General features: G+C 37.5%; 1 protein-coding gene across 1 annotated transcript in view; it reads right to left on the bottom strand.

The window, feature by feature from the left end:
• LOC121330242 (polypeptide N-acetylgalactosaminyltransferase 18) overlaps positions 1 to 13,192 on the bottom strand; it is a 91,604-nt gene that overhangs the window by 21,858 nt on the left and 56,554 nt on the right. The window contains exons 4-8 of the mRNA XM_041276596.1: positions 12,507 to 12,690; positions 11,677 to 11,874; positions 10,564 to 10,678; positions 3,626 to 3,811; positions 510 to 647 (exon numbers count right to left, since the gene is read on the bottom strand). Of these exons, the coding sequence (XP_041132530.1) occupies positions 510 to 647; positions 3,626 to 3,811; positions 10,564 to 10,678; positions 11,677 to 11,874; positions 12,507 to 12,690 (821 nt within the window). The remainder of the gene's footprint in view (positions 1 to 509; positions 648 to 3,625; positions 3,812 to 10,563; positions 10,679 to 11,676; positions 11,875 to 12,506; positions 12,691 to 13,192) is intronic.

The raw sequence follows: 13,192 nt of genomic DNA, 5'->3' as shown, positions 1-13,192 counted from the left end.
CAGCACACATGTTTATCAGAAAAAAAGGGGGATAATTCACAAATATGTGTCAGGCTCAAAATACGTGCATAATAAATATCAATTTAAGTCAGTCTAATTGCCTAACCTTCCAGAGTAAGACCATGCACAGTTCTGCATATCTGTGTAAACTATGGCAGGTTTTACTCATAATTCAGGTCGCTGTATTTGGCCTCCTGGAGCAGGCATATTTATTGTATGCTCTTATGAGCAAGCTTTCACAGACTGATGCTTGCTTGGTAAATAAACACTGCTTGCACACACCAGACAGCGTTTCCAGCTTATCAGATGTATCTCTTTCAGTTTTGTGATACAATGTCTATATAGAGTATAAAAACTCACTAACAGCAACAGAATGAATCAGAGATGCAATTTATTTTTTGTTAAACCAAAGCCGAGTAAGCAGACTGTGGCCTGAAGGCTCAGAGCAATTTTAAGTCTGATGATCCAACAACTAAAGGCGCTACACAAGGTATAAAAAGGTGCCTTACCACCCCATAGGCAATGGTGTCTGTGTACATCCTCATCTCGGAGTAAATGTTGACAAGGTACCATCGGAACGTCTTGCACTGCAGCCTCTTCCTGAGGGCCTTCCTCTCTGAAATATCACCGATGTCAATCCCAGAGTCCTAGGTTAGCAAAACAACAGTTTAACTTTTTTTAAATGAAAAGGGGGTAGGAACTGATTCATGGTTTGCTGCTGTGTTTAAGAGGGTACTCATCACGACAATGCAGATTGTCGGTGTCACAAGATGGAGAGCAGTCTTTTTGCAGTACAGGTGTGTGGGGAGGGGTGGGGTGGGGGGGCGAGTTTGCCATCATTCGTAACCCCCCAGAAATCCTCATCAGTATTTATAGAGCTTTTTTGCATGATGTTACTACAATTTATAACTCGCTTACTCAATGAAGTCTTATTATACTGGAAATGACAGCGTGTGTTTCTAGGTGTGTGCATGCTGGTCTTGGGCTTTATTTCAACGAATACAATTGAATTTAAAAAATGCATGCCATTTCATTCTTTCCCCTTTTTCTGATTTGGAGAGATTCATGTCCACTGTGAGCTCTGCTGTGAGCAGCCTGTGTTCAGTTCTCTCAGGCCTTGCCAACAGAAAGAATGCATTCACAACAAGCTCTGCTGGGTATGTAATGCCTGTTCAATCTGTCTGACAGCTCAACATCATTTAGTCGTTTGCCAGTTGGGAATGGATCTGAACTCCTGTCTGGAGGAGGTCACTTTACTGGCAGTGGTTGTGAAATAGCTCCCTGTTCTCCAGCCACTGACTGCTTGAGATCCAGCCCTGGTGTGGGCAAATGAGGGGTTAACAACCTCAATAAAGTACTACTACTACTACTACTAATAATAATAATAATAATAATAATAATAATAATAACAACTTTCAGTCCTATGTAACTTGACAGGAAGACTATTTGCTGGTTTTGTTTCCTAGACATGCAATGTTGAAAGAGTTAAACACAATATTGTCTTATTAGTTATACTGAACAGTTCATATCTGATGCAAGAAGCATTACTTGCAACAGAAGGGATGCACATGTTGTCCTCTTTCATTAGGGCAGTTATTAAAGCCTATTATTCAGTGTAGAGTAACAGGTGATGCTTCAGAGATTTATTTCTTTACAATAAATCTTTTTTTGTAATATTCCTTCTGGTGCAATGCAATTGGACTGTCTTAATTTACCCAAGCACTATGCTAGCCCATAGATAATTATGTTTAATATAATAAATGGGCTACTTCAAGATGCAGCAAACTAGCACATTTAGAAAGAAGGTGTCTCATTACAAAGTAAGCTGTGCTTTTTCAAAGCAGTGCCAGTAATGACGTTTAAACGATTAACATTCCTAGACACTGAATGCCAGTAATGTGGCACAACTGACCTGCAATTTACAATCAGGAGTTATTTAATGTCAGAAATGGATTCCTTGATACTGGAGATGGACTAGTTTGTAGATTACATTTCCGGTGCCAGGCTAAGCCTGGGAGAAGCCCTCTTTTTATATCTTTACTAGTAAGCACTTGTTTGGCATCATTATGCAGACACTACGCATAATGCAAAAGTGAATCTTTAAAAAATCTTATATACACACACACACACACACACACACATATATATATATATATATATATATATATATATATATATATATATATATATATATATATATATATATATATATACACACACACACACACGTTTTTATTTTATCTACTGATTTAAAGATTTTTTTTACATTTTTTTTAGCTGTATAACTCCAGTAAATCCTTGGGGCCAGTGGATTCCAATTTAATGACAAATATAAAACAAAACATTAATTAAATCAACTGTATATTTTAAATAGTGTCCCAAACATTACTGAAATGTGGTTTTACCTCAAATATGCCATGTTTTCTGGAAGGTAAATTACTAAACGCCATTCAGGACTTATTTGATTGATTAAGAGTTAAGTGAGCTTGTTAAACATGCTAATTACAGCAATCAGATTGTTATGACTACATACCCATTATATATGTATTTTATTTTATTTTTATTATATTTTATGGCTCATTCAATATGAATTGTAGACTCTTTGTGTGACATGCTGCATCTATGGGAATAATTGCATGAAACAGATTTGATTATTTTCTTTGGGACAAAGGAATCCAGTTCACCTAGCATTAAACAATGATGTATAAACTAAAAGTACATGATGTCGTCTAACAAAAAAAGTCTGTTGAATATAAATGAATCCATCATTAAAAAAATTATCTTTTCAATGCGAGTAATTCAGAGTCAATCGTAACACGAATTAAAGCAAACCAGAAGCTCTATTTGAAACAAGCTTGCTAGCTGATCAGATGAGCAACGAGCAATTAATCAACCGAAAATTAACTTGTCATTCATTGTAGAGCAGCTGTAATTGAAATTTAGGCTCAGGGACGTACCAAGAGCTGTTCGGGCATAATTCAAGGCAGTGTAGTCATGAAGAACGGTAAGAAATAAAATGTTACCTTACCAACTCTAAATAGCTTGATGCTTAGTATTTCTGACTGTGGATTTGAAAGTTATCAGTCAGATCAGTGTCCAGGGGTTAACTTAATCTAGGAAATCTCAAATCTGTACTATGGGGCAGAAGAGATACATACAAATCCTATTGGGCGAGTAGAAACAGGGGCATGAGCAGGGCAAAGGATCCCTGATTGTGATGACATATGGAACATTTATGTACAGTATAGGATGACGCACCTTATTGATCAGCTTACCTTAGAGTAATTACACACATTTTGCACTAAGTGAAAGAAGTATAATCAAAGTTGCTTTTATTACTGTTATATTTAAGACACCAAACTCCTTACAGGGGAAACAAATATACTTTCTGCATCCCAATTCTATCAGGTCTGATGTCCCGAAGCTACTAGAAATCTAGGTACAAACCCATGAGGTGTGTAATGTATGGCACCTGTACTGTATCTCCATTGTCACAATAGAGGCACCTCTTGTTTTTGCTTTGAATAACCGGATCCAACAAAACATTGTACTTCATTCTATTCCCAGTACCTTCACATATGTATCACAGGGTATGCGGTGCCTAGCTGGGGAATAACAGACTTACCTCCTGGGGTATGTTCCATGCCATGTAGACATGGCTTTTGAACTCATCCATCCAAACCTCTGCCACTCTCAAAGCATTTCTTCTAACGTGACCTGTCAGGTCTTCAGTGTATGGTTTGTGGGCCCTCTCTATGTGAGCAATCCTGGAGCAAGGGAGGACCTCCACGCTGCCCCCACACTGCCACACCTGGTAATGACAACATTTTTTTTTTTCATTTTTTTAATAATAATAAAAAAAATGTATACAACACTTTGAATGGTAATCTATTATCCTAAAAGATAATAAAGGGTCTCAAGGCAACAAAAAGGAGATGTTTATGTAAAGAACATAAACCAGAGGAGATCGTCACTGACATCTACAGAAATGCGGATTGTGATTTTTTAAAAATTTTTAAATGATTTTTATATGTTATTGCCTTTTCAGTGTTTATTTAAAATGTTTTCAGTTTGGTCAAAAACATGGGTGTCGATAAAGCCCGATCATCCATTTTGTATAATGATCATGGCCAGTTTTTAGATTTGTAAGGGCTAAAAAAAAAAAAAAAAGTGTATTTTTCAAAGTAGACGAGAACATGGTACTTGGAAGAAAAGAACACTTCTGAGCATGATTAGGATGTCATTCAAATGATACTGCCCTCAGGCTTGCAAAATGCTACATTTTACTTTCAGCCACCTGAAATGTAACAAGGACCTCGGATAATGAAACTTGTAAGGCAGCTATACCGTCCAACGCTCTCACACCAAGAAATCTGCATACTTCCACAGGAGATAATTACAGAGCTGTTACTGCTCGATACGTTGGTGCTAATGTGTAATTAACTCCTGGTGCTCCTTATATCCAGTTAACCTCATTCTTCATATCTGAGAGCATAAATACAGTATGTAATTAATCAGCTCTGTGAGGCAGCTACAGTGAACATGTTAGCAATGCTTCTTGACAAACCTGTATTTACCCTTGTCGGCCATCTGCTCGTATTAATAGTTAAATCAGTAAACTGGTCTTTGACTCTAGCATAAATAACTGATAATCTGCTTCCACTTTCAATCGCTTCAGTTGATACAAAATGACTCCAGGCCATTCATTAAAACAAGAGGTGCAATTTCAGACTTGTGACTGGGATGAACTTAATCACATCTTCTGCACTATGAGGCAGTGATCATCTTTTGGGATCAATTTTGTTTGATTTACTGGATCTCAAAAGATGATCACTGCCTCATAGTGCATAAGAGGCCACACTCAAGTGGGTAATCACAACCATACTGCAGAGGGGACATACATTGCTACAGGTAACTATTAGAAGAGCTTTGATCCTTAATTAAATATAGAAACAAAGACATTGTCTATAGGGGAGGTCACTTTTCCAATGCGCTAATTTAATGTAATTCTGACTTGGTGGTTGTTTGGATGACTAATGCTGTTTTAACATCTGCACCGTTAAGACAAGCTTTAAGAAAAGTTCTTCTCATCCAATATGCAACTAGCTATTAACAAAATTTCCACGTCAGCATATAGAAGTAAAGAGGATTGGTATCAACGTTGTTCGTCAAGCACCGATATGCATCCTCGTCATACAGTATGAATGCTCATTACCACCTCCTCCTTCAAAGCGGTTTGGAGAGACCTAGTTCTGCTAACTGGGTCTGACACAAGTCCCAATTCAAATGGGTACTTATGGGAACAAGCATGACTGATTTTGAAATGCTTTCCAATTGGTCCAGGTGGTAGATGGAAAAGCAACATTCGATGCTCAGGGTCACAGCTGTCTTTATGAGTAAATCATGACTGAAAGCAGCACTTTGGTACTCTGCCCATAATTCACAAAAACAAAAGTCTAAACAATACTTTCATATCAAGGTTAATGTGGTAAATAAGCTTTCCGCCACATACATTAAAGTGCGGTCTTAAAAAAATATAGCGGGGAAACCGGTAATTTTCTTGTCTTAATGCTAGGACACAACTTTCAACATGGAGGGGTCATAATTCTAGTTGACAGGACTATTCAAATGCTTACATCTGATGATCAAAATATCAGTATGGCAAAAATGAGTTTCCTCCAGCCATTGAAAAAAGGCCCAATTACTCAAGCTGTGCTCAATACAAGTGAAAGAATCTTAAATCGCAAGCCAATGGGCTGACACAAAGTTAAAACTTTAAAAGCTCACAATGCCATCTGTCTCTGGTAGGCTTGCCCTTCCTAAAGGGGATAGCGGACAATGTTAATGCACAGGAACTTATTAATTGTCACAATGCAGTGAGCAACTTCTTTGCATAAAGATAAAAGGAAACGTGGGACTACTTCCATAGAATAAAGGACCCAGTCATTGCAGCACAAATATACAAAGGACACCATGTGAAAGAAGCAGTCATTGTTGGTATTGATTAATGTCTGTCTGGTGCATCCTAATTTGTTTTGACTTGTGAAATCTATTTCAGCGTTCTTGTCAAGAGCAAGCCTTTCTTTGGTATATGTTTTTGTGCCGACCTTCCCCCCACTTCTGCTACTACTGTACACTGTTCCACGTACGCACTCATTTTCAAACTCTACGCCCGCTTTGAGTCTAATTTTTAATTTAGATAGAATCTCTGCTTGCTTGTGAAATCCATCGGACCGTGGAGTCTGTTGACATCCCTCCAAGTGTTTTCTTTGCCACTGTTACTGCAAATTGGAAAATAAATGTACAGCTAGACCCCGTTGTTTCTTCAATGGCCACACAGTGTCTGCTCATGATCAATTAATTGTAGGTAACTCTGAAGGTTTCACCTGTTTTCAGCTTACAAAGCTTACAGCACAGCATTCTTTTGAAGACTTTAAAAACTACAAATCAGTGAAAAAGTAGTCATGACTTCCTCTTAGCATATTTGTTGAGATTGTCAAAATGAAGGGAAATTGTTATATGATAAAAAAAAGAAAGTTTCAATATGTGAAACAGAAAATAAAACTCAAACATATCAATATGAATCCAGGCAAGTGATGTATCTGGTGTGTCTGGACTCACTGCAGTAGAAATCCATTATACAAATATTCACAGCAGTGATTATAAGGGTCAATGCAGGTATTGAGTACAGAAAGTGATTCTTTTAATCCTAGAATTCCTAAACTAAAACAAGGCACATGAGCAGCCTGGCAAGTCAACTTAAGAAGAGTAGGTATCCATGAACTATTGAAACTTCCCAGAAAAAAAGAAACCAAAAAACATGAAGAAAACAGATTGCGCTGCAATGACTGCCATTATCACAAGAGCATTATCATACTTTCATCGGAGCGAAAGATTGCAAAATTACTTTGCATGTTTCTAATCCTTTACTAGGGCTCTAACGAAGGGTGCATTTTGACCTTCAAAGGTTCGGCACACATTACTGAAAAAAGGTTCAAACCTTCAATGGCACTAATTTGCATAATTTACTGGTGACGTCATCATAGCTACTAGTTTATATTTAATTGAACATCCTATTATTTTACAGGTAATCCATATAATTGGATTAAAACATTTGGATTAAAAAACAACATGTTCTATAGAACAGTAATCATGTTTTTATAATTTAAATAAAAATGCACGTTTATGTACACGTAATTGATGCTTGAGATATATACAGTACTAATGCATTGCATCAGCACCTTATTGTGGCCAATTAAAATAACTGCAGCTGACTTATTCAAAAACAAAGCTTTATTTAACAGTCACCGTTCCAAGTAGGTTATCAGTCACATTTTACTACTATTACTCCTCCTCTTCCTCCTCCTGGTCTTGCTAGACTAGCCATCTACAAGCATAAGATCACCGGGAGGGTCTCTTTGACTGTGGAGCCATGTTCAGGGCCCTGGTCTGGTCCCCGGTTTCTTTGGAGCACGCCCACGCGGAGTCCGCTGGCAACATTTTGGCTTTTGTCAACCAGTGGGCTCTGGGTGGCGTGTTCTGTACCAGCCCCCCCCACCCCCCCCCCCCCCACCCCCTTTTGTTTTGAACATTTAATTTGCAGTCTTTGACAGTTTTTTTCTTTAAATTAGTTAAATGTCTAGCTATTTAGCGTTTACGAGGATGCTAATTTGAATTTTTTTCAAATGACAGCTGGAGTAGTTGTGTCATTTTTTTTAGGCATTAAAATAGAACTACTACTGAGAGGTCACACTTTTTGGAGCTCCTCCAGTAGCAGAACCAAAACTACTACTACTACTATTACTATTATTATTATTATTATTATTATTATTATTATTATTATATGAACTCACGTTTGTCAAGTGACCCTGGAGATTGATTGTGCTCCATGATACATCAACAGTCACTTGCACAGTTTTTATTCAACTTTTTTTTTGTGGTTGTCTGGGCATTTAACAAAAACATCCCAAACAGCAGAGGAGTTTCGAGACATTTCTTTCAATACAGTTGACGCTGTACAGCGCTTTGCTGTCGAGATGAAGAAATTAAAGTTCTGCTTCTGGATAACATGAGCTGGGGGGGGGGGGGGGGGGGGGGGGGGGGGGGGGGGGTGGCGGTGCTCAGTTTTTCTAAATTAAAATTATTCATGTTAGCGTATATTTTGTATGTTTCAAACATATTCTGCCATAGCACTTATCTTACACTGTCTTGTACACGAGGTATTCAGTATATATTTTACTGAAGCACTGTAACCGCTATAGGTAACCCCCCCACTGCTATGGATACTATACCCTGCTCTAAACACGGCAGCAGCACCATATTGCTACGTATAATGATTTGGTAGTGGATTTTAATACAACAACTTTTGCTTAAGTAAAATGCATTGTACAAATCAAAAGATTGAATTTTGCATGTGAGTGACATTTATTGTGTGATTACCATTAGTCACACATTGTCAAACAGTTTGACTATGTTCTCAAAGTATTGGGAAGCAATGCTAAGATCAGAGCAAACAACGCTGGGTCTAAAAAGCTGGAACATTTTAAGCTGGAACATGCTTAAAACCCGGAGTACTTGATAGTTATGGGTTTAGTGAAAACGTTTTCACAATGACATATTCACTGTGTATGGAGCAGCTGAACATTAACCACAGTCAGTTTTATGTCAGTATTACACATGACTGTAACAGGACAACTAGGGGAAACATATTAAGCAGTTTTTTTTTTTTTTTTTTGCTAGACAACCAAAACAGCACTGGGTGTAAAAAGAGAACTTATGTCCATACTTCCTTCTCAAGGCAATCAAAGAGACACATTGTGTACGTTTTGCTATAACTGGCTGCCTTGTGTGAAATCAACTCACAAAAGTTACATGACAAACAGAAACCTGATGTAGCACAATGTGAACATGGTCTGTCCTTCATATGATGGATTAAGCCTGTAAATCCCTGTAACTAGATTCAGTTTCTTGTACAAATTATTATTTTTTCCTCCTTGTCCGGCAATGCATAATGTACTGCATATGTGAAGCTGGATTCAAATAATAATACACATGGGTGGCTAACTATGGTATCATATGTGTTACAGAAGTGGGCATTACAGGGTTAATTTGCTATGCAAGACAGCAGATTTGGCACTGATTTTGTCTGACTACAAATGATTGACTCATGGGGGGGCGATGACCTCATTGTGGATAACATATCTCTTGATGCCACGTCAAAATCAGTACAGTCCTTGCTTCTTATAGCGACTTGATTGACAGTGTTTAGGAAGATGTTTCCCAGCTGCTACACTGTACACACAGCTGTGAATTGGAACTGCAACTCCTCTCCTCAAAGAAGTAAATATTCTGCACCTACTCTCCTGCTTAAGCCTACATTGCGGTTTGAGTGGGTAGGCAAAACTGGAAAAGACAAAATATTTCAAATGAGTAGTTTAAAAAAAAAAAAAAAAAAAAAACATGATCAGTAAACCCACACAATACTTCCCTACAGCCACTGTGGCATGCAGAGCTCCTTACAAGTCGAACGATTAGTTCCATTTATAATTCTGTGTAATGAACAATTGATAATAAGTCAAGTAGCCTGATTTTACAGAATAAAAGTTTTGTATAACAATCTATAGATAACTCATTCTAACTACCACAGGCACTTTATTTTAAAATGGTTCTGACAGATAAAAGTGGGTGAGATCTGTTGAATAATTAGACGCTGAAAACCTGTAATAGAAATTAGTCATTGAATAAAAGTCAAGTCAGACAGCTACTTGGTTTAATTGCATTCCCTTCTGCCACCCCCTAGTCTGACTGGTAGATAAGGATATGCTATACTAGCACTGTTATATGTAAACTCTACTGAGTTACCTCCATTTGCACATGCAAAAACGATACAAGTTGGTATTCCAGCTCGTTGGTAAGCTAATCCTTGAAAGGATTTTATCTCACTGCATTACCTTATGCTACATGCTTCATTAAAGTTAAACCAACCCCTTAAAGAATGCCTATGGGACTAGGAAAAATCAGGCACAGGCTCTGTAGGCACATGTTCATAGATTGGGGTCATTCAAGGTAAGTTTTCTTTTTTCTCTACAATGCTAACTAACAGCTTGCAATTGAATAAGTGACTCCTTAATAAAGGAAGAGGAACCAAATAAGAATGTTCAATGAGGAAATCTAGAATTGAAACAAAGTCAGTTACTTATAAAATGAGATGACAGGTGATATGCTAGAATCTCAAAGCTCTGTAGGTCACCGTAAGCTGTGGTATCAAAAGTATTTCCGGAAACATAGTTTGCATTACCAGAGCTCTATAGAAGGAAAATACCAAGAGATGCCTCAGGTTGATATAGGGGGTGAGAATAAATTCAACACATAACAGACCATTCCACTGCCTTATAACCACAATACAGGTATAAACTGAGCACCCTTGTCCAAGAATGGCATATTCCACATTCAAATAGCTGTACAGACACTTCACTGTCTTTTTTCATTTGTAAAATCAGGCCTATTCTAATGATATAAACAGCCCACACTCAATAAATGAAAACAAAATTAATTATTTCTTACTCTGACGCCAAGCTCCACATTTTCTCCACCATAGATCTCCATTCCTTCATCAAGTAAACCAATCTCTTGAAAATACTGTCTGTCTACCACAAAACAGCCAATTAGGGCAGGGCTTCTGAAAGAAGAACATTAGATAGAAGGTAAAAACAAAATAAAACACACCTCTAATTATAATTACTAAACCTTCTGTTATATGCGTTCTACCATCTGACATTTAAATGTCATTTGCAGATTGGCTGTCTAGCTGAACTGGAAAGTCATTGTGTTGTTTGTATAAATGTAGTGTATGGAAGGGTTCCTTTGTTTGTGAATATCATTAAAAAAGTATTCTTATATATAAATATCGATTAGTCTACAGGTTTTATAATTCAGCTTTGGTGCATAAACAATATACATTAGTCTGGACAAGTTATTTTAAATTGCAATCAAATAGTTCAGTTAGTTTTTATAAAGAGATGTTTAACCTTTTCAACTTTGTGTCGGTTTCTGAGTAATATGTCATTTCGTATCATTAGACACAGCCATCCAGTAAATTGATGCAGAAACTAGGTGCAGATTTCTATAATATATGCAATGAAATCTAAAAAAACATGTAGGTGTTTTTATTATACCAAATCTTTTCACAAATGTTATTTATGACTAAGCATAATGGTGTCAGTTTAAATTTACAAAGTTAATAAGATTTCTCCCTCCATTTTTTTCTTCATTTTTTTTAGGTTTTTATTTGAGGAAGAAGTAAATAAACTATATGTACTTTAGACCACTAAGCGTAAATTCCACAATGCATTCTTAGTTAATGAATGTTAATGAACATTGCTTTTTTTTTTAATTAGTCTGTTTTAATGGAGTGAGTCTTGTTTTTATTCAAGTCATAGTTCTGGTTTCTCAGGTACTATTAATTTGCCTTGCTTGCTGGTATGTTTTATATACATGTATTCTTTGTAGCATTTATGCCCTTTTTAGAAAAATATGATTAGTCTTTTTCAATAGCACATTGCATTGAACTTTGTGTAACTGAAGGTATGCACTAATTAAAAGTCAGTAGGTGTTCTTGCCACCACAAAAGATATCTTAAACACATACTATTCTAGTAATTTAAAAAAACAATATTACCTTATTGGTGCAGTAGAATTTCCCAGGTTCCACCAGGACTTTGGGGGGTTAAGATATCGACACCAAAGCTCCCAGTCAAACCCTTGTGCTGACAAAGGATACTCCTCAATCTCAAAGTTATCATACTTTATGTTATCAAATGAAGGAGAGATGATGCGAGTCCGGTCCTCTTTGATTCTCAGGAGAATGGGCTCAGCCCTATGAAAAAGACAGAGTAAATCTAAAAGAGTTTATCTAAAATCCAAGAGTGCAACACAAACCAATAAAAACTGACAGTGGAACCCAAACGGTTATTTCTCTTTATCAAAGGCTATGAAGTTTCCAGGTTTGCCAAGCTTTGCCCAGGCTTATAAAAATAGTGTCTAATGGGACTGCCAGACTTTCTGTGCTGAAAAGCTATGTATCCCCCTGGGGCTTAAATTCAGCCCTAGTAACTCATTTTTTCCCCCCATGTAACAAAAGACAGACAATCACAGCATTACAAGTCTCTGCTTTGTGATTTAATTTGGACGACATCATTACATGAAATTTAACACAGTCCAAGTCTGAAGTAAACAGGAGGTGAAATATACATGGCACATAGAAAGTAAAGCACAGTACTTCCCTTAATGTTGAAATCTGTGTAGATTCATCAACTGTACTTTTTTTTATTAACTATTACAACAAGGACCACATGTGACTACTTTAGACAGGTGGCTGTGTACTCAAAGTGGCTCTGTCATAACAGAATACAACTTCAGATCAGACAACCTGTTCTGTGCCCATATATTGGTTTCCATGCGGGGGAGACGCAGTTGAAAGCGTACAAGAAAAGGAGGATCCATAATTACCACCCAACGTTGAATTCCACATGGGCATCAAAGAGGGCGACGACGGGGGCTGTGGCAGCTCTCCAGCCACTCACCCGGGATCGGATTAGCCCTTCCTGCTTGGTGTGCCGGACCATCTTAATAAAACCGGGCTGATGGCTGTTCAACTCTTCCACGTAATCACTCAATTTCTCCTTCAGATCCTCTGCAAAGGAGAAAAGAATCAATGATCATATCAGTAAACATAGGTTTACAAAAACTCACAATAACTCATAATAAGTATAACACACGTGATTCTTGAGGTGCTTAGACCAACTGGGATGATACAGTTGGGTTAGACATATAAGAAAGATCCTGCTTCCTTCAAAAGATGATGTAACACCAACTACACCTGCAGGTGCATCTCGGCTAAAAAAAAGGTAAAAGAAGATGTGTTTTTAAAGGTCGTTACTTATCAAGATGGAATCTATGGAGTGCAGTTACTAGCGAGTCACTTGTTTTGCAGCACGGCTAAATGCGAAAAAGAGTTCGGGAGATGTCCCCTGGTAACAATTGAAGTGTGTCACCAATTCAACATTTGAAAGAGCATCTTTGCTCATAGCTGTCTGTTCTATTAGTAGGCCATGTTGCCTTCTTAAAGTGTTGGAGTTGTAATTTGGGATAGCTTTGGCCTCACAGGGCACAGCTGCAAATGAGCCGATATAAAT

Source organism: Polyodon spathula, chromosome 17 (genome assembly GCF_017654505.1).
Source record: "Polyodon spathula isolate WHYD16114869_AA chromosome 17, ASM1765450v1, whole genome shotgun sequence".
In the NCBI taxonomy this organism is placed as follows: Eukaryota; Metazoa; Chordata; class Actinopteri; order Acipenseriformes; family Polyodontidae; genus Polyodon; species Polyodon spathula.
The sequence above is the reverse complement of the archived record's forward strand: the minus strand, read 5'-3'. Positions and strand labels throughout refer to the sequence as shown.